This window comes from Ceratotherium simum, chromosome 33 (genome assembly GCF_057802395.1).
Source record: "Ceratotherium simum simum isolate JZ-2026a chromosome 33, ASM5780239v1, whole genome shotgun sequence".
Lineage (NCBI taxonomy): Eukaryota > Metazoa > Chordata > Mammalia > Perissodactyla > Rhinocerotidae > Ceratotherium > Ceratotherium simum.
In genome coordinates, this window is record NC_141932.1 from 15,532,204 (window position 1) to 15,559,730 (window position 27,527).

A 27,527-nucleotide genomic window follows, 5' to 3' on the forward strand; every position below is an offset into this window, starting at 1 on the left:
TCTGGTGCCAACCAAGGCGAGGTCTTTATGGTGGTATAGAGATTCGTGGGTTTCAGAGCCAGTATGGCTGAGCCAGTCCCTTCCCCTCCCCCAGCCTAGCACAGTTCTCCCCACTGAGGGCCCGGGTTACCCCCTGAGGGAGGGAGGGGTCAGACCCTTCTGCCCCCATAGCACCAATCTGGACAGGCCATCCCCTGATAAAACAGAGTGAGAACAGCCTTCCAAAACGGGGGTAAATCGGGTTGAGAGAGGGAGGCCTTTTCCTGTGGGAGACCAAGAGTAGCACCATCGTAGAAAGGGGGTTGGGGGTAAGGGGGACACATAGGTGGTGGCGGAGTACTCCAGGTAAGGAGTCCTGGCCTCTCTCCCACCCCGTGATGTGCATATAGGGCTGTGCGTGTCCCTGTGCGGCCGAGGAAGTCTCTTGGATTGTGAGGGAGCCCGAGGTCCCCCAGATACCTGGGGTAAAGTAAAGGTAAGTGCAGATCTGGAGGGCTGAGGTGGGGAGGGGAGGGGGGGTCCTAGGATAGAGAAATGTTAGGGATATGAGATTGAGAATGGAGAGGCTTGAGCACGAAGTCCTTTAGCAGATGGACCTGGAGGGTAGGGTTCTAGAATGGGAAGACTTAAGATAGAGAGTAGGAATTGGGAAAGGGTGAGTGGGAAGCCCAGAATAGAGTTAGGAGGGAGGGGTCTGGAATCAGGGAGTCAGAGGTCATAAGATTCAGAACCAGAGGAATCTACAGGGTGAGGTCCAGATTCTAGAATTGGAAGCATGTGGAGGCTGCGTTCTAGAACCAAAAGAATTTGGATCTGAAATCAGAGGCAGTTAGAGGCAGTTAGAGGCTATGAGGCCTAGAACCAGAGGAATTTATAGAGTAATGACTAGAATTCGAAAAAATCTGAAGACTGAGTTCTAGAACCAGAGGGATTTTGGAGTCATAAGATCTAGAATCAAGAGTTGGGAGTTGTAAGGTCTAGAACGAGAGAAATTTATAAGGCAAAGTCTATCATCAGAAGATGTTTGAAGGCTGAGTTCTAGACCCAGGGTAATTTGGAGTCAAGATCTGGAGTGAGGGGGAATTGGAGATTGTGAGGTCTGAAACCAAGGAGATTTATAGGATGGTCTGGAATCAGAAGACATTTTAGGCCATGTTCTATAACCAGAGAAAAAGGAGAACATCAGATCTGGAATCAGAGGGCTCTGGAATCAGAAGACATTTTAGGCCATGTTCTATAACCAGAGAAAAAGGAGAACATCAGATCTGGAATCAGAGGGTCCTGGAAATTGCAAGGTCTAAAGGCTGTGTAGTCTAGAACCAGTGGATGGTAGAGATAATGAGGTCTAGAGCAGAAGAGAACTGGAGCATGGTGTCTGGTTCTAGAAATACTGGTTATCAGATCAAGACATAAAACTCATTTTACTTCTTTTTGATGGGATGTTCCAGAGAGTAAGTTCTAGAACCAGAGGACTCTGGTGTTTGTAGGCTCTGGAGCCTGAGGGAGTTGGAAGTTGTGAGGCCTAGAACCAGACAAATTTGGAGACTGAGCAGTATGGAAATAGACAGAGTTGGAGGTTGAGAGGTCTAGAACAAGAAATAGCTGAAGATTGCAAGATCTGGCATTGGGGGTTTGGAGGATGCAAGGTCTAAGCCAGACCACATTGGAGGTTGTGCAGTCTAGAACCAGAGAATGTTGGAAGTTGTGAGATCCAGAACCAGGGAAGACTGGGGATTACACAGTCTAGAACCAGAGCAGATCTGAAGCAGTGTTCTCTAGAACCAGAGGAGGTCGGAAGTTGTGTAGTCTAGAACCAGAGAAGGTTAGAGGTTGTGTGGTCTGGAAACAGAGGAAGTTGAAGGCTACACCTGGCATAGGAAGACCACCAATGAAGTCAGTGTCCAGGTGAGGCTATGGGAAGCAGAAGACCAGAGTGGAGGGGGTGGGCAGAGCTGGGTGGCCGCTTGGGAGGCTAAGGGCTCAATCAGAAGTCACTGGCCCAGAGGCGCCCCCCCTCCATTGACACCTGGAGGGGGGAAAGATCAGAGCACCACATTCTTATGGACCCCAGGCAATTCATAGCAATTAAAAACATATCATGAACACAACAAAAATAAAAATAATAAAAGAAAGATGGATGGAAAGAAATGTGATTATGGTTATCAATACTCCCCAGAGCCCAGAAACACAGATCTGAACCCCAACCTCCCCCACCCCTAATTATCCAAAATAAAGCCAAGAGAGTTAGAGAAAGGGATGAGGTAACCAGCATGGAGACCCCCAAGGGAAGTCCTGAGAGGAGGAGGAGGGGGCCAGGGGCCCCCTCCCAGAGGTCACTGAGCTGAGACCACCCCAAAGAGCCCCCAGACGGGGGGGCAGAGGGGTGGGGGCTGAGGTAGGCCCGAGGCGGGCGAGGGCCACTGAGAGCAGAGAGGGAACCCCTCTCCTGGCGCCCCCATCCTGTGCGTTGGCTGCCGGCTTGGAGTGTGGTTGAAGGTCCTTTCTGGGGAGGAGAAGGGAGATGGGAAGAGGGGCTGGCTCAGTCGGCCTGGGCCAGGCCTGCCGCTGGCTGGAAGTGGCTCCTGGGCTGGGCGGTGTCCTCATCCTGGTAGGGAGAGAGCAGAGAGGGGCCCAGGCCTGTGGGGGAAGATGGAAGGTAAACCTGTGAAGAATCATCACCCCAACCTGTCTTCCCTTCCTGACAGTTAAAAGCATGGGTGGTGAGGCAGGCAGGCCTGGACTCAAATAGCAGTGAAATCCTGGGCGAGTCTCTGAATCTCAGGTGTCCAGGGTGTTTAAGGCAAGAGTTAAGAATCCAGATGCTGCCCGAGTTTTAATCCAGGCTCTGCTGTTTACTTGCTGTGTGACCTGGGGCGGGTGACTTTACCTCTCTGTGCCTCGGTCCCCTCATCTGTAAAATGGGCTAATACCAGTACCTCGCCCCCAGGGCTGTTATGTGGAGTCAGTGAGGGAATCCACGTCAAGTGCTTTGAACAATAACTAGCCCTGGTGAGTGCTCACTACGTGAGCTGGTGTTACCCGAAAAATAGGGATACTTACACCTGCCTCATTTATGAGAATTCACTCATTCAAAAAATATTTATTGAGCACCTACTGTGTGCCAGGCACGGGGGACACGGCAGTGAACAGGACGGATGAAGCTCCCTGCCCCTGTAGGGCTGACATTCCAGTGAGGGGATCAATGAGGTCACGTCCATAACAGATTTAACACAAAGCCTGGCCCAGAGGAAGTGCTAGATAAATATTAGCTCCTCATTTACAGATATGTACTGAGGGGCCTGCTTTGTGCCCAGCTGATGCCCAGCCTCACAGTAGAGGACAGCCATGACCAAGACAGGCCTGGCCCCTGCCCTCACAGGGCTCACACCCGCAGGGAGAAGACAGCCGATATCTGTCTTGATCCAGTGACACAAACACCTATATAAATATGGAGTGTGATGAGTGTTATGAGCCATGAGCTTAGGAAGTTAGGGAGGGCTTCGTGGAAGGAGTAATATTTGATCTGAGATCTAAAGGATGCAGTAATTAGGCAAAGGAGAGGGAAAAGCATTCCAGGCAGAGGGATCAGCACATGCAAAGGTCCTGAGGCAGCTTCCTCAAGCAAGATGAACTCAAAGTCACCACAATGCCCTACAGAGGCCCTGTGCAGTCTGCCCCTCACCTCTCTCCCCTCTTCTCTCTGCTTCAGCCACACTGGCCTTGTGTTTCCCCAAATAAGACAGATACCTTCCCACCTCAGGACATCCACGTTTGCTGTTCCGTCTGCCTGGAATGCTCTTCCCCCAGAAACCGTCATGACTCACTCCCTCACATCCTTCCGGTCTTTGCTCAAATGTCACCTTTTCAATGAAACCACCCCTGATCATACTATTTAAAACTGAAATCCCCCATCCCAGAACTCCTTTGTCCTTTGCGTGCATTTTCTTCCCAGTAGCACTGATTTTCATCTCTGGCACTCTTTATTGTGTTCGTTTCTTTGTTCCGGCCTGTCTTCCTCACTAGAATGTCAGCTCCATGAGGGCAGGGATTTCCATGTATTTTGTTCACAGTGGTGTCTCCAGCTCCCAGGTCAGTGCCTGGCACTTACTGCGTGTTCAATAAATATTCGTTACGTCTATGAAGGAAAGAATGAATCAAAAAGACAGTGACTGTGGCTGGAACGGAGGATGTGAAGCAGTGTGGTCTGAGATGAGGCAGCGGTCAGGCCCTGCAGAGGCTTGAGTCTAAGGTGAGGAACTTGATCTTTCTCTGAAGGGCACTAGGGAGCCATGTAAAGTTCTGAGCAGAGGAAGGCCAGGGTCAAATTTGAGCTTTGGAAAGATCCCTCTGTTTGTTGCCTGGAGGTTTCAAGGGGAGCTATGGCTATGGACAGTTGTGCTGGAAATGATAAAATGACAATGCAACGGGCACAGCAGCTTGCCTCACACCCTGCAGAGGGGCTGTGGAACCAACATCGCCACAGGACCGACAGTGATGGAGCATTTACTACAAAACAGGTCTTGTGCTAAGCTCTTCCTGTGCAGCATCTCCACGAGTCCTCAAAACATCTCCTTAAGGTAAGAACTATTATAACAGGCCCCAATCGACAGAGGGGGAAAACTGAGGCTCCGAAGCAGAAAGTATCTCCCAAAGCCACACAGCTGGGAATGACCGCGGTGGGACTCTACCCCAATTGGTTCAGGCTCCAGAGTGTAATCAGATGCAGGCTTCAGGAGACCTAGGCTAGGCTTCCGCCCCAAGGGGCAGCTTTGGCTAGCCCCTGCCTCCCTTAGAGCCTCTCTTTTCCCCGACAGTGCCCCTGAGAGGGGAGAAGAAGGGAGGCCTGTTTCCACCAAGGTCACATCTGTGCACTGACAACCCCCCGCCACCTTCGGGATCACTGCACTCCTCTCTCAACCATCCAAGGCACCTCTCACGGGTGAAAGGAACCCAGAACCTCTGTATACCCAGGATGCTACTCACCCAGGGGCTCATTCAGTTCTAGGAGATGGGTGCTGGGATCCTGCTGGCTCCCTGGGGCTGGTCCTCCTGTCAGAAGGAAACTCTGCAGGACAGAAACAAAGCTGCCACCACCATCATCACCATCACCACCATCATCATCAATATCCAAGGAGGCAGGATGGTGCAGTGGTTAAGGACACTGTGGGCTTCAGCAGTGGCTTATCGGCCATGTGACTTTGGGCAAATCACTGTCCCAGACCTCCTCTGTGTGTCCCTCCAGAACCTCATTCTCCCCTTCTTCTGTGCCTTGGCAGGCTGACCTGGGTGTGTGCACTCCATCAATGCACAGCCTTGCTCTGTGTGTTCCTGTTGGGTTCACGTAATGGGAGATAGCAGCTGGCAGGAGAAGGAAGAGGAGGGGCATCGGATCTTCTAGCTGCTTCCCTGCTGCGTCGTCGTGGGTTGGGTGTGCCCCTCCATGGAAGGCTTCAGCTCTTAAAAAGTGGACCCTACTCTGTCCAGGATCCAGTATCTACCCCTGCCCTGTGCCTTCAGCCCAGGGAGGGTGCCCGCTCCCCATGTTGCAAGCCGCAGGGCGCTGCACCAGCTCTTGTTGATTCCTACATGCTGCCCACACATTGGCCAACAGTCCTGTTACTAAATTCTCCTTGAGCTGGCCTGGTGGTGCAAGCAGTTAAGTGCACATGCTCCGCTTTGGTGGCCCGGGGTTCACAGGTTTGGATCCTGGGTGCACACTGATGCACCGCTTGTCAAGCCATGCCGTGGCAGCGTCCCATATAAAGTGGAGGAAGATGGGCACTGATGTTAGCTCAGGGCCAATCTTCCTCAGCAAAAAAAAAAAAAAAAAAAAAAAATTCTCATCACCCCATTTGAGCATGCTATCTGTTTCCTGCCCAGACTCCAATTGATACAGTTGCTTAACCTCTCATGTGTCAATGTATATAATAATAATAATATTTCAAGAGTGGTTGTGGGGATTAAATAATTTAATCATACAAGGCACTTGGTGCAGCAGTATCTGACATGTGGTAGACACTCAATAAATACAAGCTGTTGACATTATCAACAACACCCCTCATGTTCAAACAGCCCTGTTCAGAGTGAGGAACCAGAGACGCTGCTCTGGTTTGGTTTGTTTTTATTCCAGCATCTATCACCTGCCCGCAGAGGATCAGCTAAGGGCCTGATTTCGTTGGATCTCGTGGCCGTCCTGTGAAATGTAACTATCCCCACTTTCCAGATGAGGAAACTGAGGCTCAGAGTGGTGATGTCTCCTGCCCAAGGTCTCACAGGTACTAGGTGGCAGTCCTGGGACTTGAACCCAAGTCATTCTGACTCTGATGTCTGTACTCTAATAACGTCTAATAATGATGTCTGCTACACTAATAGTCCAAGGCCAAGACCTGTTCTAGGTTTGGGGGGGAGCCCCATGGGAGCAGAGAAGATCCCTTCAGATGCTAACCCTTGTCATTTCTCCCCTCACCCTGCTTAATTTTTCTTCCTGGTACTTACCACCAACTTACATATATTTGCAAAGCAATTGCATACCCATTACCTGAACCAGCAGATCAAGGTCCTAGCCCCAGCTGGACGAGTGACCGTCCATTTGACCTTCAGCCAGCCCCTGCCCCCTCTTGTTTTCCCATCTATAAAACAGTAGGTTTAAGACCGCTAGGTTCTGAGGGCCAGAGAATCCCACAAATCCCCATACATACCAGGCTGAGGGGAGGCAGCAGGAAGTTTTCGGGTTCTGGGCTGGGGGATCGTTTGGGGGGTCTCAGTCCCAGCAGCTCCACCCCCTCGTCCTCGTCCTCTGAGCTCTGGGCCAGGGCCCTGCGGGAAGACAGGCAAGAATCTCCAAACACAGCAAACCTGGGCAGGTGTGGGCACCAGTGTCAGAAGTGATGAGCATTCATTCACTCCCCCAAGCACGTATTTATTCCTTTACTCATACACCCACCAATCCATCCATCCATCCATCCATCCATCCATCCATCCATCCATCCACCCATCCATCTTACCATCCTTCCTTCCTCCCTCCCTCCCTTCCTTCCACCAATTCATCTTCTAATCCAACCATTCATCCATACATCCAGCCATCCACCAATCCAACCTCCCGTCCATCCGTCCGTCCGTCCGTCCGTCCATCCATCCATCCACCCACCCATCCACCAACTGATCTATCTTCTGATTCATCTATCCAATGATCCATCTCCTGCTCACTCATACAACCTCCATTCATCTATCCTTCCATTTGTCCACCAATCTATCCATCCACTACCCACCCACTTACCACCCACCATCCATCATCCACCTACCTACCTACCCACTATATTCATTAACTTCCTCTGTCCCTCATTTAATAAGTCTTTACGAGGCACCCACTGTATATCTAGCGCCAACCTGGGAGCCTTGGGAAATACCGAGATATATCTGTAAAAGACTCAAAAGGACAGTAAAGAGCCCACTCTGGAGACTAACTGGGCACATGCCTGCGACGTGGAGAGCAGAAACTTGAGTATTAATAATCTAACGTCTTTGGAGGGGGGACACGGACGCTCTGAAATTATATGCAAAATTGTGTGTCTGTATGTGTGTGTAAATTTTCTTGGGAAAGAGTCCATAGCTTTCAACAGATTCTCAAAGGTGTTAGGAAACTTAGTTCTAAACAGTTTCTCTGACACTATGGCAACATCCTCTTATACTGGCCAGATTTAAGTATGTTCCCAAGGAGAGGGCCTGGTTGACTGGTGGGATTTGGATAAACAATGAGAATAGTGGAGGGCACTCGAGAAGGAGGGCACAGCCTAGGCAAAGACGTAGAGATTGGAACAAACATGGGATGCACTGGGGATGCTGTGGGCCTGGGTGGCGCAGAGGTCAGGGTAGGAGGAATGATGAGGGATGAGGCTTAAATAGGAGGCAGGAGCAAGACAGGAGTCAGGGACCTTCTCTCCACTCCCTTTATATCCCCCTCTACCGTGGCTCACCTCTTCCGAGCCCCAGCCATGGGGGAGGATGCAGAGGGGTCCCCTCTGGAAGGGCCAGAGCAGCTCAGCCGGGGGTCACTCCCCCAGCGGGGCAGCAGGGAGGGCTCAGGGGTTGGGGGCGACAGGCCGTGGAAGCTCCGAGCGCGGGGCCGGGGGACAGCCCCTGCTGGTCTGTGGTAGGCCCTGGGTAGCTGCTCACTGGAGTTGAGCTGGAAGTCATCATCCATGGAGATGTAGGGGGCCAGCATCTCCAAATCCAGAGCATCGACGTCCTGCAGAGGGCAGGAGGGAGTTAAAAGGCTGAGCCTTGGCCTCAGGTGGGCCTGGGCTGGAGTCCCAGCTCCACCACTTCTGAGTTGTGTGCCTGGGGTCAAGGGTCTGAGCTTCAGTTTTCCCATCTGTAAAATGGGTATAAGGACTCTGTGGTAGCCAGTTGCCAAGATGGCCCCCAAGGATCCTCACCTCTTGGTATTCACGCCCTAGTGTAGTCCCCTACTACAGTGACTAGGGTTGAACTTGGAAACCGTAAGACATTGAGGACATGATGGTGCGTGACTTCCAACATCAGGTTATAAAAGATGCTGTGGCTTCCATTTTGGTGCCCCCTCTCTCTTGGATCACTTGCTTTGGGGGAAGCCATGAGGAGAGGTGCACATGGCAAGCAACTGAGATCTCTCGCCAACAGCCAAGTAAGTCATCTTGGAAGTGGATCCTTGGTCCCAGTCAAGCCTTCAGAAGACTGCAACCCTGGATGACATCTTGACTGCAACCTCATGAGAGACCTTAAGCAAAAGCCACCGAGCTAAGTGGCTCCCAGACCCCTGACCCTTAGAAATTATGCGAGATAATACAAAATTGTGGTAATCTGCTAAGTTTTAGGGTAGTTTGTTATCCAGAAATAGATAACAAATAAGATTTTGATACGGAGAATGGGGTGCCGCCATAACAGATACCTAAAATATGGGAGTGGCTTTGGCACTGGGTAGTGGGCAGGGGCTCGAAGAACTTTGAAGAGCCTGCTAGAGAAAACCTAGATTGCCTTGAACAAACTATCAGTCAAAATCTGAGCCATGAGCCTGCCAGCGAGGGCTTAAAGGGAAGTGAGGAACATGTTATTAGAAACCAGAGGAAAGGGGAGTTTTGTTGTGTAGTGGCTGAAAGTTTAGCAACACTGTCACCTGCAGTTTTCTGGAAAGTAGAAAATGTAACTAGTGAGCTGGGTGATCTAGCTAAGGAGATTTCCAGGCAGAGTGTTGAAAGGGATGCTTGATTTTTTATCCCTATGTGGAGTAAAAGGCAAGAGGAGAGAGAAAGTAAAGGAATGAATGTGAAACATGAAGGATCTGGGACTTGAAGGTGTTGAAAATTCTCAACCTCCTTGTGTCCCAAAGCATTAACTTTACACCAAAAAGAGGTTCGGCTTTTGTTCTGGCTCCTGGGAGGTAACCTCCAAACCCTTGGAATTTCCTGAGAGACTGGTGCGTCTTTGCCACCCATGGTGGGCCCCTTGGACCACACCTGAGAGTTTATGCTAACAAGATGACTCAGGATGGAGGCTGGCCATGCCAGAAAGGCCAACCATGTGATTAGAGGGTCGGAGCTTCAGGCTGTGTGAAATCAGCTGACCTCCAAGGAAAGTGTGTGTGTTGGGGGAGATGGAGATCAAGTTCAACTACATGGGCAATAACTCAAGCAATCAAGCCTACATAATGAAACCTCAATAAAAACTCTAGACACCAAAGCTTGGGTGAGCTTCCTGGCGTGGCAATACTCCCCACGCGTGTTGTCACACATCAGTGCTGGTAGACACATATCTGGGGATATGAAAGCTTTGCATTTGTGACTCTCCCAGTCCCAGATTCCACCCTATGCCTCTCTTCCTTTGGCCATAATATTCTTTTGCTATAATAAAACTGTAAGCATAAGTCTAGTGCTTTCCTAAGTTCTGTGACTAGTTCTAGCGAACTATTGAACCTGAGGGAGTCCATGGAAAACTCTGAATTTGTTGGCAGCTGGTCTGAAGTGAAGGAGGCCCTGGGGTCTCCAAAACTGCGGCTGATGTCAGAAGTCTTGGGCAGACTTTGCAGTCCGGAGGACTGCGCCCTTCACCTTGGGTTTGGTTGACTCTGGGAACTCCCCAGAAGGCAAATGATGCTAAAATTAGGACATGGTTTCTGTGTAAAGAAGGGCATTCCACGAAAGTATGGTCTAAAGCCAGCTGCTGTGTTGTGAGGACACTTAGGCAGCCTATGCGGAGACCAATGTGGTGAGGAACTGAGGTCTGCCAACAACCATGTGTGTGAGTTTGGCAGTGGATCCTCTAGCCCCAGATGACTGTAGCCCTGACTGAGAGGTTGACTTCAACCTCATGAGAGACTCTGAGCAAAACCCATCCAGCTAAGGTGCTCCCAGATTCCTGATTCTCAGAAACTGTGTGACATAATAAATGTTAGTTGTTTTAAGGCGCTGGGTTTTGGGGTAATTTGTTACACACCAATAGATAACTAATACATCAGGCCACTGTCATTTATCTGACCACTCAATCAATCATCAAAATATTATCCATCCATCTATCATTCATCCAATGAACCAATGGTCTATCTATCCAACTACTTATCCAAATAGCCATCATCCATCCATCCATCCATCCATCCATCCATCCATCCATCCATCCATCAAAATATCTGTCTAAACATCACCTATCCATCTATCCACCATCATCCACCTAATGAGTACAATGGTCCATCCGTCCATCCATCCATCCATCCATCCACCCACCCACCCATCCACCCATCCATCCAAATATCTGTCTAAACATCACCTATCCATTTATTCATCATCATCCACCTAATGAATACAATAGGCCATCTATCCATCCATCCACTCATCCTCTTAACCATCACACCACCCCTCTCTGAAGCTCAGATATGTCAGCCCCTAGAGCACAGAGGTGAAGACTGTTCTTCCACACTGGGCCTTACCTGAGCTATATCTAGATCTGTCTCCACTGCCTCAAGGTCTTTCCCAGAGGCAAAGACTTTGTGTGCATTCTCCACGTCCACAAGTAGTTCATCTGGGAGATCAGCCTGTGGGGAGAGTAGAGACTTAAGGAAATCTAGAGCCCAGGAGATGTCAACAGTAAGACAGTCTGGACATCTGAGCTCAGAGATAGAAGCAAGGGTCAAATGTCAGAGAGCTGGGACACCGAGGGGGTCAAATAGCAAATGCAAAGAAGTTCTGAACCCAGGTGTTCAAAAGTCAGAGTGCCTGGGGACAGATCGATAGGGCCAGCATCAAAGCTTTGAAAGACCAAAGTCTGAGGCCAAGCTATTTAGGTCCTCTGGGGTTAAAGGTCTTGGAGTCTGGAAGACAATGATGCAGACTCCAGCTGTCCCAGGGGAAAAGGCTGAGGTCAAAGGTCACAGTCTATTTCTCTGGTGGAGAGAAGATATTTTGGGGGGGCATAGGGCGGGAATGAGGAAGGTCAACACCAGATAATATGGACCCCTGAGTCAAAGGTCAGAATAAATAGTAACCACTAAGGTCTACTGAGCCAGGGACCAGGCCCCTCCTAAGTGCTGCTCATTAACGATCTCATTGAATCCTCACAATAACCAATGAGGTGGCTACTTGTTATTATCCTAATTTTACAGGTAAAGAAACTGAGGCCCCAGTGCCCAGGGTAACACAACTGGTGAGTGACAGACTTAGGATTTGAACCCAGGTTTCTGTAATTTAAGACATTAGATATTCTTGACTCTTTGAGGTCAAAGTTCAGAGATCCTGGATACTTGGTCACAAGCAAGGAGGGGATCACCTGTGCCAGTCCCAAGTTTTGGTCCAGATAACAGTCGAAGAATCTAGACTCTAGGTCTTAAAGGAACCCCAGATCTCATCTCATCTCAACCTTCCCACTACACAGATGGAGAAACTGAGGCCCAGAGCACAGCAAGGTTCAAGCCAACGGCCAAAGCAGCCTGGGTCCTGAGGGCCCAAGAGGGAGGGACTGCTTACTGGAAGAGGACTTTGGGGGCGCTGTGCGGCTGGGGGTGCGCTGGGGGTGGCAGCTACTGAAGTCCCGTCCAGGATAGGTGCCAGGAGGCGACGGAGGTCAGGGCTACAGAAACGACGGGGGTCAGCGGCCAGGGTGGCCTCGCTCAGGGTAGGGGGGTGCAGGAAGGCCAGGATCCGGGGGCCAGATGCGTCTGCAGGACACATAGAGATGGGGAGGATACACAGGATGGTCACGCAGGGCTGAGGGGCGGAGCCCTCCACACCAACCAGAGACAGCATAGTTGACATCGTCAACAACCAATCAGGGGGGTCACTGTCACAGTGCTGGGGAGCTGGGTCCTGGAGAAGCCCTGCTGGGCCAGGTGCTAACCCTTCAGTTGCCAGATGGTGGCGAGGCCCTGGGGGTTCTAGGGGAGGGGCCACCGTGAGGTGAAGGGCACACAGTAGGCTCAGGACAGAAGCAATTGCCCAGTGGTGGGGAAATGTTTTAATACTTAAAATCAACATGGCTGGACCAGGGCACATGACTGGCTCAATTCTCCAGTGGCACAGAACAGCATTCGGCCGTTCGGCTCTGGGGGGCTGGCATGTTATGAGAAAAGACTGGCCCAAGGCCCTCAAGGAGGTTCTAAGGTCCCTGGAGGTCCAGACGTGGCCCCAAGTCAGTTCTGAGCCAGAAAAGGAAAGGATACCAGTGACCCCCACACCACTCCCAGGAGCATGGGCTGCCAGCAACAGCTTGGAGAAGGTGAGGCCTTCAAGAACAAACAGGGAGGGAAGCTTGTCCAATGGGGGACAAGGAAGAGGTAGAAAGGAGCCAGACTGGGGAGGGTCAAGGTTGCTGGAAGCCAGAGCAGTGAGGTGGGAGCAGGGAACAAGCTGAAGGGGGAGGGCAATGGGGAGCCATAGCAGGATTCAGAGCAGAGAGCGACAAGACTGAAACAACCATCCCAGGGACATAGGAGAAGAGGGAAGAGAGAAGAGCATTCTAGGCAGAGGAAACTGCATGTGCAAAGGCCCTGAGGCATGAAAGAGTCTGGCATGTTCCAGGAGCACTAAGGAAGCTGGTGTGGTTCGGAGAGTAAGAAGGGGAGGGAGGCGGGAGTCACGTCCTGCCTGATGAGCCACATTAAGGCACTTGAGCTTTCTCCCAAGTGTCCTAGAGAAACAACCCCTCCCAGCCCCAGCCCTGCCCCATACCAAGGCTGTCCCCAGGATTAGGGCCATCCTGAGAGGGGATACCCCGCTGAATGGGTCTGCGAGAGTGTCGCTCCGTTTGCTCCAGGGACAGCACCACTTCGGTCTCTTCCACCCGGCTGGGGTACAGGGCAGAAAGGGGAGTAGGAGTCAGGGAAGGTCCTTGGCCCCAGCCCAGGCAGCTCCCTCAGATGATGCCCTGTCTTTGGAGGCAATCTCATCCAGGGCTGGAGGGCATTGTGCTGAAAATAATTTGCCACATTTACTTGTTTCTATTAAGGATTTAATATTTATTGAATGCTTTTTATTATAACAGCATTTTAAAGAAAGTTAAGTGTGTTTTCAAGATCCTTCTTTGGAAGGAAAGAGAAAAAAAGAGTTGGCATTTAGCAAATCCGGGTAGAGGGAGGAGACTGGGGGCGGGGGGGACCACGGGGCAGAGAGAGGGGGAGAGTGAAAGGGGTAAGAATTAAATATTTTCTTCATAGATATTTACTTAGAAACAAATTCTTATAAATGTATTGATGAAGAATATATATTTAACATTCTTATGTTACCAAATATGAAGAATTCATAGGGATATATTTTAATGAATAAGATTTTATTTATGAAGATTCTATTCACAGACATTTTTCATATTCAAGGGAAGAGATTTATAAATACATCCTTCTTCTGTCCCCCGAGCCTCCCCTCTCCCCAGTCTCTAGCTGCGGAGACAACCCAAATGTTCGCTGGGCAAACTGGCTCTTGGGGAATTGGTCTGGGGCTGAGGACCAGCCCTCATTTGCATGACTCTCTCCAGGATGGAATGTGGGTGGTCCTTCCGCCAGCTCTTTGAGAAGCTATGACCCTTTCCCACCCTCACCAAACCCCTTCTGGGCTGGAAACATCCCAATTTAGGTTGGACCAAAGCCACCTCCCCACCCCCTTTGAAAAACACAAGCACACACAGTCACACACGTACACACACACGGTACACACAGGCACAAACAGGAACACTCATATATGTCCAAGTGTATACACGGACAGATAGGGGCACGTACTCCTTCCACTCATGCTAGCACATGCATACATGCCACACGGAGTCCACTCACTCATTCATTCCACAAACACTTCCTAGAAGACCAGTACTGCTTAGTGGTTAAGAGCAAGGGCTCTGCAGCCAGTGGCCTGGGTTCGAATCCCAGCTCTGCCACTTATGAGCTGTGTGACCTTGAACATGTGGCTGAACCTCTCTGGGCCTCATTTTCCTCCTCTGTCAAGAGGAAATAATAATAGTACCTCCTCCTCAGGTTGTTATGAGGCTTAAAGGAGTTAATATATGTAAAGTGGGTAGAACTGTGCCCAGCACAAGGTGAGCTCTGTGTAAGTATTTGCTATTACGGTTTATTGAGCAACTCCTGGGTGCCAGGCAGTTCTAGGCACTGGAGATTCAGCAGTGCCCCGCATAAGTGAGTTTTATTTTTGTGAAGCAATCGCTCACTGCACTGAGGGAGGCTCAGGTGTGGAAGGGGCGGGGTTTTCATGCTACAAAGTGTAAGCACCTGAGCACACACGAATAGCCACACAGCTGCACACTACACAATATGTACCCAGCGCGAACGATGATTCACACCATATGTTCCTCATTTCACTGTTACTAAGTAAACTATTCATTCCTCACCCATTTTCTGCCAGCAAAACTGAACTCTCCAGGCCTGCTCTTTGCTTAGAGTGCAAAAGATTGAAATCCCAGGGCTGGACCACAAAAAGGCAAGTCATAATGAATAAAAGGAGTTTCCAAAAGTGATGGGGGCAGGTCCCCTCTCCTTTGCAGTGACAATGGAGAGACCTCTCTCCATGTCTACAAGTTATTCAAAGAGTCTGATTTGAAAAGGCGTTAAAATGAGAACTTTCCAAAGATGACCAGTTTTGTTTTCCTGTGCAATGTAAAGACTCATACAAATATTCCTGTTACCGACCTCTGTTTTCTAATAGAATCTGTCCTTGATCAAAAAGACCTGGGAAAACCCCTCAAGCTTTAGAAATTGATGCCATGTCCTGGAAGATATTCTTCAAAGAAAAGCCGTAATTCTCTCTGTCTTATGTGACAATTTGCTGCTCTCCTCACAATGCTGTCATGGTGAAAAACTTCTAAAATGCACGATGGGGAGGGAGAAGCCTATGATTTACCACTACACATCCATTAGAACAGTTAGAATTAAAACTAAACAAGACAAAACAGACAATACAAAATGCTGGCAAGGATGCAGAGGAACTGGAACCCTCATACATTGCTGATGGGAACTTGAAATGGTACAGTCGCTTTGGAAAACAGTTTGGCAGTTTCTTAGGAAGTTAAATATACACTGACCATACGACCCATCCACTCCACTCCTAGGTGTTTACCCAAGAGAAGTGAAAACATATGATCTCACAAAATCCTGTAGGAGAATGTTTACAGTAGCTTTTTCCGTAATCACCCAAAATAGGAAACAGCCCAACTCACCAGTCCTCCAACTGGTGAACGGAAAAACAAACTGTGGTCCATTCATATTCATACCACAGAACACCACTCAGCATTAAAAAGGAACCATTGATACACACCACAACATAGATAAATTTTAAATATATTACGCTAAGCGAAAGAAGCCAGACTCAAAAGGCTACACACTATAGGATTCCACAGACATGACATTCTGGGAAAGGCAAAACTCTAAGGTCAGAGAACAGGTTAGTTGTTCCAGGGACTAGTGGTGGGGTCCATCACGAGAGAATTTTTTGGGGGTGATTAAACTATTCTATAGCTTGATTGTGGTAGTGGTTACACAATTCCATACATCTGTCAAAACTCACAGAACTCATTCAAAAAGACTGAATCTTCAATATGTAAATTACACTTCAATTTTTAAAAAGCAAAAAATAAAATTCCCATGATTCTGCTAGGTTTCTTATTTTAAGTTGAATACAGAGTCCTTTTAATTTCAATTAACAGTATACACATCCACGCACATTTGTGTGTACATGCAGACACGTCCCACATACATGTACACGTGCACGCTCCCTCACACACGTGTGCACAATACACGTGCAGGCTTGTGCGCGCACACACACACCCCCGTCCACACACATGCAGACCAGACCCACGCACACAGCCACCCCAGCCCCTCCCACTTACCTGATCAGGAAGTGGACACAGACGATACTCTCAGACTGGGGGCCGCGGCCCCCCGACACCACTGTGGCCTGGGTCTGGGTCCACAGGTAGCCACCACTCCGGGCCAGGAAGCGATACTGCCCTGTTACTGCCTGGCCCTTGCTCAGCACTGGGGAGGGGGACATGGAGGGGTCAGGGCCACAGAAGGGGCAACTGGGGAGAGGAGGATCTGGGGGCAGGAGGTGGGTATGAAGGGGCCAGGGAAGAGAAGGTTCCTTGGGGCTTGGGGAAGCAGGGAGCTGGTGTTGGGGTGGGGAGAAGGAAGGCTCCCTGGGGTGTGGGGACCTGGGGGCTGGTTTAGAGTGCGGGGGATAGGTTCCCTGGGGAGCAGGGAGCTGGTGTCGTCTGGGGCCATGCAGCGCCAGGCCCAGGAAAACGGACTCTGAACACGTACAGGTGTGGATGCTCTGACCCACTGCGTCCGAGTCCAGCGCGTGGATGTACTCGTAGGCGGAACAGCCAATCAGGTCATCGGGGCTGTAGCCGGCGACCTCTGCGATCCTGGGATGGGGGCAGTGAGGCCTGCTCAGCTCAATTGGCTGAGGTGGAGGGTGGGTGGCGGGAAGGGGCGGGGGACACAGGGAGGAAGCCAGCAAGACAGAGAGGGACAGGGTTGCAACAGAGAGACAGGGAGAGAGTAAGACGGAGAAAAAGAAATGTGGTCGGTTGAATAACGGTCCCCATAGATGTCCACGTCCTAATTCCCAGAATCTATGAATATGGCCACTGGATTATCTGAGTGGACCCGATATAATCGCAGGGGTCCTTATAAGAGGGAGGCAGAAGATCAGAGTGAGAACAGATGTGGTGATGGAGGCAGAGGCTGGAGTGATGTGCTTTGAAGATGGAGAAAGGGGCCACGCGCCGAGGAACATAGAAGTCTCCAGGAGCTTTTAAGGCAAGAAAACGGATTCTTCCCTGGAGCCTCCAGAAGGAACACGGCCCTTGATTTTAGCCCCGTAAGACCCATTTCAGACTCCTCACCTCCAGAACTGTGAGAGAGTGAATCTGTGTTGTCTTGAGCCACTAAGTTTGTGGTAATATGTTACCATAGCAACAGGAAACTAATAGGATGGGAGAGAGAGGGTGGAAACGGAGGAGGGAAGAAAGAAAAAGAGAGAATGAAAGAAATAGGAGAGAGGAAGAGAAAGTCACAAAAAGAAAGAGAAGAATGAAAAGAAATAAGAAGTAATAATGATGATAATGATTAAAAAAATACACATTTCTCTAGTGCTTGGTACCAGGCAACCCACTGAGTGCTCGGAACGACCGTTTGAAGTAGGTTCTGTTATCATTCCATAGGACGGATGAGGAGAGTGTGGCCCAGAGAGGTGAAGTCATTTGGCCAAGGCTACACAGCCAGGATTTAAACCCACACAGTCTGAACCCAGAGTCGCCTGCAACTCCAGGATGAGAGAAAGAGGGAAGACAGAAAAATGAAGGGAGGAAGGCAGGGAAAGAAGGGCAGAGGGGAGAGAAGGAGAGAGAAAGGGAAGGATGGAGGGAGAATGACTATAATGACAGTTTACCGAGGGCCTACTGCATGTTGGACACTGTACTCCCTGCTTTACAGGAATTGACTTGTTTAAGGAAAGCAACAGAAGGACCAGGAGAGAGAAACTACGAGAAAGACTCTGAGAGAGACACCATCAAAGATAAAAAGACCCACAGAAAATTCAGAGACAGACAGACATACAGAGACAGAGAGAGATGGAGTCAGAGAGACAGAAACAGACCAGAGAGAGAACTCGGGCAGTGGGAGAGGGAACAGAGTGAGCGAACTCGGGCAGGAAGGATGTGGGGGAGCGGGGCCGGCCGGTGGGCAGCTGGGCAGCTGGGCTCCTGCCCACCTCTCGTCACAGTAGGTAAACTTCATGTCCAGGCTGTGGCGGCTGAGGAAGGCCCCCCGGCCCAGCGGGGGCTCCAGGCTGCCCGGGTGAGGGATGGCTTCACAGATGAGCACCAGGCATTGCAGGGGGGGCTCCAAGGTGGGGCTGCCAGCTGGGGAAGGCTGTGCGGGGGGCTTGTAGGCCCGCATGTGTCCAGAGCAGTGCAGCACCTGGTGGGGGCGGAGCAAGGCGGTGCTGCACCTGGGCCTGGGGCCGCCCACGGGGCTGGGAGGCATGTCTCTGTGGCCCCACGGGGAGCTGAGGAGAAGAAATCCCTGAGGACTCCAGAGGCCCAGCTCAGAGAGCTCTGAGGACCCCCAAACCTCAACCCCATGCAGACCCAGCCTAAAGAGGTTCTGATGATCCCCAGATTCCAGCCCCATGGAGGCTCCAGGCTGGGGCCTGAGGACCCCCAGCCCCACAGAGATCCAGCCTAAGAAAGGATACAGGACCCCCAGGCCCCCAACTCCACAGACCCCCCCCAATCTCCTAGACACCCAAAGGACTCACTAGACCCAGGCTGAGAGCCCCACAGGATCCAACCCACTGGACTCCAACCCGCTGCGAGAATTCTAGGGCTCAGGCCCAGCCCAGCAGGCCCCCAGGCCCCTCGCCATCCTCAGGCCAGGCCCTGCCCACCTTCCAGGTGGCCGCCTTGAGGTTGAGGGTGCGCCCGCGGCTGGTGAGGGTGCTCTTCATGCGCAGAGAGAAGCGGCGCTCCGTGGGGGCCTCTGGCTTCTTTCTGGACAGGCCTGGGGAGGGCCACGGGGGTGGGGTGGGAGGAGCAGGTCACCGGGCGGCTTCGGACAGAGCCCAGTTCTCTCCAGCACCCTGGGGCCTAAAGTCTCCCCAGCTGCATCCCCAAAACTCAGACCCGGAACCAGAGAGGGGCCGCCAGGGGTGGGATTTGCTCCTCAGACCTCCCAGGGCAGGGCTGTGCCCCCTGGGACTCCCGGGCAGGGCCGTGTCCTCCTCTCCCCATTTTTCTCAGTCCAGTATTCCAGACGAGGGGGGGAGATGCTGAGAGAAGGGTGAAGCCGCAGTTTCTGTAACCTGGGGACAGAGGCCTCCAGGGAACTCACTCTGCGGGGGGGTCAGGGCGTCCTGGAGCTCCTCTTGGTCACAGGGATGGATGAAATCAAAGATACTGTGTCCGATGAGCTCCAGCTGCAAGGCAGGGAAGCAGAGGGCGTGTCTGGGAGGAAAAGCACTCTTACCTGGGCCTCTGACCCATTTCCTCCTTCCCATCCTCATCACCCCTGCCCTAATTCAGGAGCCTAGATTACTTCACCAGTCTCCCTATTCATTCATTCATTCATTCATTCCTTTCTTTCTTCAGCATACTATTTTCAGGCCCTCTTCTAGATAGTGTGGGCACAGCAGTGACCACACAGACAAAACCCCTGCCTCTTAGAGCCTACTGGCTAGCTGAAGATATACAATAAACAAACAAAAACAAAAAGAAAACAACACACATATATAAAACAATATAATAAGTAATATGAAGAAAACGAAAGCAGAGTGAGGTGATGAAATGATGGAATGCTATCTTAGAGGCAGAAGTCACGGACAGTTTCTTTGCGGAGGCGACATTTAAACAAATTGCTAAACAAAGCCAGTGAGGTGGTCTTGTGGTTCTCTGGGGTAGAATGTTCTGGAAAGCGGGAACAGCACGTGCAAAGGCCCTGAGGTGAGACCTCCTCGCCCATTCAAATCCCGCCCGTTTGGCAAGCTGAAGAGCAACCCGTTGTTTCAATTCAGGAAGTGAGGCTGGTGCTGGGAGGAGGGGCCACAGAAGAAAGGGGACCCACAGAGCTCACAGCCCAGTGGTGATGCTGGAATAGAGGCTGAGTTCTCCCTCCTCTGACGGCTCCGCTTGTAGCTGGATTTGAATCCTGGCTCTGCCACTCCCGAGCATTTGGGCCTTAAGACATTCACCTCTCTGAGCCCAAGAGCTCAAGTTAACAGAGATATTGGTACCAAGAGCCGGGTAACGAGGCAGGAAAAAGGAACAGATGCCAGCTATGGAGGCCATTTATGGGAAACAGATAAAAGAACGGTAGCTGTCTCAGGGGGCTTGCTGTAAGGATTAACTGAAACTAGTTCTGCTCCCTCAGCGTCCCTTGTCTTCCCACCCCCAAGGCCCCTACTCCTACCCCTCTTCTCCCACCCAAGGCCTTGCCTTGGGGATCCTTGGGGATCTCCCAGCCTCTAGTCTCACCCGCTCCAATTCTATTCTGTGCAGCACCCAGAGGGATCTTTCTAAAATGTAAATCGGACTCTATCTCTCCCCTGCTTAAAATCCTCCCATGGCTGCCCAGTGCCCTGGCAATAAACCTTCTAATTTGGCCCTAAAGTATCTAGCCCCTGCTGACCTCTCTAGCCTTTTTTCTCTCACCTTCTCCCATTGCACTCTGCACCTAGCCAGGATAAATATCTTTATTTGCCCCAAATGCTCTGTTTTATCTCACCGCTGGGTCTTTGCATATTCTGTTCTCTTGGCCATGTACATTCCCAGTCTTCACTGGTCCCATCCATTCCCCGTATCCTTTTACTGGCTAAGTCCTTCAGGTTTCAGAACAGATGTCTTCTCCTCCAGGAAGCTCTCCACTCTCCCCCAGGCTGGCCCAGGTGACCGCCATCCCCAGGTTTGCACAGCCCCCTAGGCTGCCCCATCCCAGCCCTGACCGTTCTGAGGCTTCCTGTCTGGTGACATGTCTGTCTCCCCTCTGTACTGTGAGCCCTGTAAAAGCAGGGCTAAGGTGGTCACCTCTGCATCCCTGTACCACCTGCACAGAGCCAGGCACAAAGCAGGCTGCTCCTCTCACCTGGCTGAGGCCCAAGTGTTTGCTGACATTCTCCGACAGGTAAGCCATGTCTCCCTCGGCGGTTAGCACCATGACGAAGCCCTCCAGGGCCTTCAGGTAGCAGGCATCCAGCGCTTCTCCCCCTGCTCTCACCTGGTTCCACTCCCCTGGTGTCCGGGCCAGGGTGGACGGGGCGTCTCTATTCAGCCGTGGGCCTGCCCTGGCTAGCCCCCCTGTGCCTTCCCTCACTCAGAGGAACTTATGGGTACCCCCAGGTGAGGCGGGGCACATCCCAGTGGCCTGGAGTCCCAAGGAAGAGGGCAGGGCCAATAATGATTGGAATTCTAAGGGAGCAGGGCCTCCCAGAGGGATAGAATTCTAAGGAGGTAGGGGTCTCCCAAGGGAATAGAATTCTAAAGGGTCCTCCTCTCAGGAGGACAGAATTCTAAGGGGACGGAGTTCCGAGGGGTCAAAATTCTAAGGGGCTAGGGCCCAGCAGAGTCGGAATTCTAAGGCAGCCAAGCCTCCCAGGAGTTCAGAGTTCTTGGGGAAGGACTTTGCAGATGGGCAGAATTCTAAAGAAGTATTGACTCCCAGGTGACAGAATTCTAAGGGGGCAGAGCATCCCAGAGAAGTAAAATTCTATGGGACAGGGAAGTCTAATGGGCAGAGCCAGTCTGAAGATGACTCTACTTTCCTCATAATAAAATCTTTTCAGGGTCCTGGGATTCCAAGGTGTGTGTGTGTCAAAGCCTCCTGCAGAGTGGAATTCTAACTGGTGGGAGTTCTAGGGGATCTCTACTAAAGGGACAAGCGACAGAACTCGGCGGTTGAGGAGGGGAAGAGAGACGCTCTCAAATAATTAAAAATTGGGCAGCGAAGCCTCCCAGGGGTATTCATTAAAAGGGAACGGGGCCTAGCCAGGAAGGTCTCCCAGGGCACCAAATCCTGAGTTGAGGCGCCTCCTATTCCTCAGAGTCCTAACCCCAAGGAGGCGGAGCTTCCCAAGGGCGCATTCGAAAAGGCGGGGCCTCACAAATGATAGACTTCTAAGGGGGGCGGGACCTCCCTGGGAACTGGGCTCCGACTGGCCCGGAATTAGAAGGGGGAGGGGCCTCGGTAGGGAAGCGGACCCCCCCCAGGGGGCGGGGCTCCGGCGGGAAGACGTCAGGGGGCGGGGCCTTGCCGGGACTAGGCTTCCCGGAGGCGGGGCCTCCCTGGGATGTAGCTTTCCGAGGGCGGGGCCTTGCCGAGGAGGGACTTCCCGGGGGCGGGGCTCACCTGCGGCGCAGAGGCGGTGCATGCGCAGGTAGCTGATGGTGAGGCGCATGATGGAGGCCTTGTCCAGGTGGGCGCTGACCCCGCGCGCGAAGGGCAGCGTGTGCGCCAGCTGGTACAGCACCTCGGTCTCCTGGCTGCGCCGGCTGCGGGCCGCATCCCGGGACTTCTCCTTGCGCAGCTCGGTGCTCGACCTGCCGGCATGGGCAGCGTTCACGGGCGGCGCCCCGGGCAGGGAAAGAGGTGCACGGGACAAGCACGTGGGGCGCTGCCACATGGGGCCTGGGCTCACAGAGAGCAGGGCCGCGACTGTGCAGGCCTCGCTGTGTGGCCCGGCCGAGTTTCCGGAGCTCTCTGGACTGGACCTGGGAGGGTTATGTTCTGGAGCCGCTCCTAGCTTCGGGTTTTATCTGTCCCCACGCCAGCCCATGCTGCCCTCCAGCGCCTCACTCCTCTCCGAGGCGTGCCCAGAGCCGCTGTGTCCCCTCCCTGACTTATCTGCTGTTTATTCCCCGGGCTTGGGACGCCTGGGGGCCAGGGAGGCCTCCTGCTGGGGGGAGGGGGGGGGGTGGCTGGCCGAGCTGGCCCAGAGCCAAGGAAGGGAGGGAGCATGAAGAAGATGCCTGCAGCCTCCCAGGCCCCGTGCCCTACAGCTCCCAGAACCCCCTCTCCTGCCCTTTCCCCTGCGCAGCTGAACTGAGTCCTCAGAATCTTGGAGCACAGATCTCAAAGTCCAATGACCCACCAACCGGGGCCCTGTCAGGGTGATAGCAAACTGACCGGAGGATTCTGTCTAGCCAACAGCTAACCACTCAACCCTGCCCTTTAGTCCACTTCAAATGGCCGAATTCTGCACGTGGGGTGGGGGTGGGGGGTAGGATGAGTATCATTGTGTCAGAAATATCTGCCACTTATCCATCTTTTTACTATTATGTCAGTCCCTGTGCCACATCTATAACTTACATTAACCCATTTGGAGCTCAGACAACCCTAGAACGAAAGTAATAACAGTATCCCCGTGGAACAGATGAGGAAACCGAGGCACAGAGAGGTGCAGTGTTTGCCCATAAGGAGTGAAGCCAGGGTTGGAACCCTGGTCTGCCTGAAATCTTCAATTTTCTCTGTTCTGTGGCCCTGGGTGTATCTCCAGGTTTTAATGCTTTTCCCTATTTCTGCCACTGTCTTAAAAGTCAAACTCCAGGTCTGTCTGAATCCAAACTCTATAGTTTTTGGGAAAAAAAAAATTATAGAGGATATTACATATAGTATACATAATTTGATCTATATTTATAATATTGATAAAATATTAATAAGCAGCTATGTTTGCTAAGCATTCATGTGTCTGGCACTGTACTTGGTACTCTGCCTGTGTGTACTCATTCAATCCTAGGAGACCCTAGGCGGGAGGCACTTTAAACGTCCATTTCACAAAGGGGAAACTGAGGCTCTGAAAGGTGAAGTCCTTTGCCCAAAAAGTCACAAAGCCAGTAACTGGGAGAGCTGGGATTTTAACCTAGGTATTGAGGGTCCAAAGCCTTTATTCTTCGAGTTCCTTCTTTGTAACCTGTCCCAGGGAAGGAGAACTCTAGGAGGGGAGGCTGTCTCTTCCTAAAAACCAGAGGCCATTTCTAGGGGCTGGCATCAACCTTGCCCCCAAGCAGGAGACCTACAGCCCCACCCAAAGGCCCGATGGGGAGAGGCAAGGAGACGGTCTGGCTGCAGAGGGAAACAACTCCGCAGGGCAACTAGGTGGCAGGGACAGAAGAGGGCAGGCTGGGTGGAGCGGTGGAGGGAGCCAGCAGTCGCCCCCATCTCCTCCCTCCTGGCTGGTGGGGGCAGGGGCCTCCAGTCCCGCTCTGCCCAGAGGACATTCCGTCCTGTCCTGTCCCAGCCCTGTTTGTCTTCCTGCCCAGAGGGTGGGGGTGGGCGGGTCTCCCTGAGCTGGGGGCCTGGACTGAGGGAACGGGGAGCGGGAACAGGAACGGGGGTGGGGCCGGTCCCCCCACCTTCCAGGCAGCTGGCCTCTGTAATCCTCTGTGGCAGACTTCTCCCTCCATGGAAGGAGCCAGCTGGTGGCTGCAGCGGGACCCTCCTTCCAGCTCCCAGCCTGATGTTCTTCTGACAGGAAATGTGGGCCTCTGGCTTGCCTCACGGACACCTGGGTCTCTGGCCTTTCCCTTTAAACAGAGTAGGGGCTAGTTCCTCTGGTTCAGGGTTCCCCTCTCGACTCCATTTCTTATTAGCTGTGTGACTCTGGACAAATTGCACAGCTTTGCTGTGCATCATCACAATATAACCTCATAGTGTTGTTTTGAAGATTAAGGAGCTTCTTGGGCACTGGAGAAACCCGTGGGCTCTGGTGGTAACCCCATGGTGTGGCGTGTGTGTGCAATTACATACATGACTTGTACACAAGCACTTTGGGAAGAAGACTAAATAATAGTGATCATAATAATAACGATGGCTTTGGTGTATTGAACACTCATGGATCTGGAGACCCCATTAAATCCTTTCAACAACCCTATGAACCAGAAGAAGTGGTCTCCCTTTCAAAGAGGCAGAAACCGAGGCTCTGAGCAAGGGCATCTCTGGCCCAAGTAACCCAGCTGGTAACCCAGGCCCCCACCAACTATGCTCAACGTGTCTCAGTCCCACTGTGTATCTACTTCTGCCTAGAACTCTGACTTGAACACAGCTCATTGCACACCTATGGGGTGCCGTGCCCCAAAATCTGTTCCCTCGCTGCTCCTCAGCTTGATCTGGTGCAGGGAAGGGGAGGTATGACCCCCATTTTCCGGGATATGAAACTAGGCTCAGAGAGGAGGTCACTGGCACAAGGCCAGACAGCCAGGAAGTGGGCGAGCTGGGATCTGAACCCTGACTTTGGGGCCTGTGCTCTTAAATGCCATGCCTTGGCAGGGTGCCCACCCAAGAGGCCCCTGCCTTGTCCCTCCTTTGTCCAGTGGCCTCACTCCTTTCTCCTTGTCCCACTTCTGCTGCCTCTGGTTTCCTTAGCTGGCCAGTCTCCCCAGCTGGCCGCATGCCCAGCCCTGGTCCAGCCCCCTGGCACTCTGCCCAGCTTGGGACGTGCGGCTGGAACCCTGCCACCCTTCCTCTGTGTTCCAGCAGAGTACAGGGGGTGGGGCCAGGGCTTGGAGGCCCCAGGGTGAGGCCTGGGAATGGGGACTGGGGCCTGGTGCCCCCCCAACCAGGAGAAGAAGCCCACTCTTCCCGGTCCTGAAGAACTTGCCCCCTGTGAACAAAGGCATGGAGAAAGTGGGGAGACCCTGGCCCACATTCAGGGCTGCTCCTGGGCCTCTCTTCTGACACTCAGCTGGGTATTGGGGGTCTTGCAAAAAATGTTGAAGATTTGGGGGGACTTAGGCTGTATCTGGGCAGGCACCCCTGTTGGCACTGAGAGGCCAAAGGCAGGTTTTGGATTTGATAAGAGACTTAGGGTGGGGGTCGGGGGAGTCTCTCTGCCCCCAACTCTGCTCATTCCCAAGGGCATGGCAATCCAGTGGGGTGCCTGTACCCAAAGTCCTATCTAACCTGGAGGGGGCGCCTGGGGCAGTGTGTGCATCAGGAACTTCCCAAGAACATCCCTGCCTGGGGTGGGATGGCAATAAGCCCCAGCTGGAAGGAACGAAGTGGGTGAGGAGGTGTGGGGGACCCACTCACCATCTCCCAGGCCCCTGCTGGCCCAAGTGCCATCCTAGGGGCGCAGGAAGGGATGGAGCGTGGCCGGGATCGGGTGCGAGTTATGAGTGGGTGGCGCTCGGGGCTCCATGACACCACAGGAAAGGGCTGGCCTTGGGTGGGGAGGGGGGAGCGCCCCAGCTCAGCCAAGAGGGGCCCCCACCCAGCCAGAAGGGGGCGCTGGGAGGGGCTGGGCTGGGCTGGGGGCTGGCCCAGAAGGGGTGGGATGGAGTTCCCTGGTGGGCCCACAGCCAGAGACTGGAATAGAATTGGGAGGGGGTGGGGGCCGGCTTGGGTGGGTGAAAAACATGGGGGTGTGGAGGGATCCAATCAGACCTGCGAAGCCAGAGAGGAGGGAAGGGGGTGAGGCTTCCTGGACACCTCAGATTGGACAGGGGGAACCAAGGGCCTGCGACATTTTCCAGGGTCCCATGAAAACATGGCCAGATAGGACCCCCTGTCAGTGGATGCAGAGCACTGGTTCCCCGCCGCCCCAGCAGATCTGCACCTGCTGAGAGGTGAACACAGAAACCCACCTTCTGCCCAGGATGACCCCACTGGGCACTGTGGCAGGGGGTGCTCCCATCACCGCTTGCACTGGATCAGACATAGCCCCCTCCATGGGGTCTTCCCCAAATAGGGCTGGGGTGGGGCCCCCCCATCCCACTGTCACAGGGACTGGTGGGGGTGGAGAAGTGAGATAAAGTGCTAGACTTTGGGAAGTGGGTCAGACTGCTTCCCTGTTATTAAGGGGGTGACCCTACCTTCCAAAAGGATACAGAAAGCCCCTGGGAAGTGTCCCAGGGGGCTTCTGACAGGGGATGCCCTCTGCCTATTTCTAGGGCACTCAAGGTTTGGGCGACTGTGTCAGGGAGGGTCCAATTAAAGGAGATCTCTCTTCTCTGGAACTCAGGAGCTGACTCCCCATTCCAAGGGACTCTCTAGATCTGGGAAGGCTCAATTTGGGGGTACCTCATATCCCCTAGGATCCCAGGGGTCTGGTGGCAAAGAACAATCTCAAGTCTGGGGCTTCGGAGGCCCAAAGGGTCCATCTGTGGAGGAGAATGCCTCTCAGAAGCCCGGGAACTGCTCGAAGGCAACCACCCCCAATTCCGTGGGGACCCCGAGTTTCACCCCCAACCAGGAGGGGAAGCGAACCCGGAGTAACATGAAATCGGGGGTCACGACCCCCGAAGTAGCTCCTGGCTAGAGGGGCGGGGCAGCCGGGGCCGCGGGGAATCCCCCCGCCCTGCGATCCCCTGGGGCGGAGGGTGCGGCAGGGCCGTGCCTCCACCCGGGCGTCCTGGGGCGGCGGTGGCTTGCACCCGCGTGTCCCCCACTCGGCTCAGGGGTCCCTGGAAGGAGGGCCCCCGATCCCCATCCTTCCTGCCCCCGAGCCCCAGTACCTTGCGCGCTGTAGCCCCAGCGCCATGGCTCGCCCGTCGCTGCTCCGGAGCCCTCGGAGGCCCCCAGC

The 27,527-nt window shown here is 52.8% G+C and overlaps 1 protein-coding gene and 1 long non-coding RNA gene across 11 annotated transcripts; one reads left to right on the top strand and one right to left on the bottom strand.

Moving 5' to 3' along the window:
- On the bottom strand, positions 1-27,527 carry HIF3A (hypoxia inducible factor 3 subunit alpha). 9 transcript variants are annotated; one of them, XM_087421486.1, is made up of 16 exons: positions 27,460-27,527; positions 24,361-24,531; positions 22,358-22,548; positions 21,098-21,243; positions 19,352-19,436; positions 18,909-19,021; positions 18,231-18,439; positions 16,775-16,881; positions 16,342-16,489; positions 13,188-13,303; positions 11,988-12,178; positions 10,955-11,059; positions 7,974-8,245; positions 6,699-6,816; positions 4,984-5,065; positions 2,409-2,637 (listed from the first exon to the last, which is right to left on the bottom strand). In XM_087421486.1, the coding sequence occupies exons 1-16, from the start codon at positions 27,483-27,485 to the stop codon at positions 2,540-2,542; spliced, it is 2,178 nt and encodes a 725-aa protein (XP_087277612.1). In that variant the 5' UTR covers positions 27,486-27,527; the 3' UTR covers positions 2,409-2,539. The 9 variants fall into 9 exon arrangements, with proteins under 9 accessions (XP_087277610.1, XP_087277611.1, XP_087277615.1 ...); XM_087421484.1 differs by lacking the exon at positions 4,984-5,065 and having other exon boundaries at positions 1-2,637; XM_004440176.3 differs by lacking the exon at positions 24,361-24,531 and having other exon boundaries at positions 27,460-27,515.
- On the top strand, positions 343-6,208 carry LOC147912842 (uncharacterized). Of its 2 annotated transcripts, XR_015549468.1 has the most exons (4): positions 343-475; positions 4,071-4,249; positions 4,456-4,577; positions 4,815-6,208. It is a non-coding gene; the product is annotated as an uncharacterized LOC147912842 (long non-coding RNA). The 2 variants fall into 2 exon arrangements; XR_015549469.1 differs by lacking the exon at positions 4,456-4,577.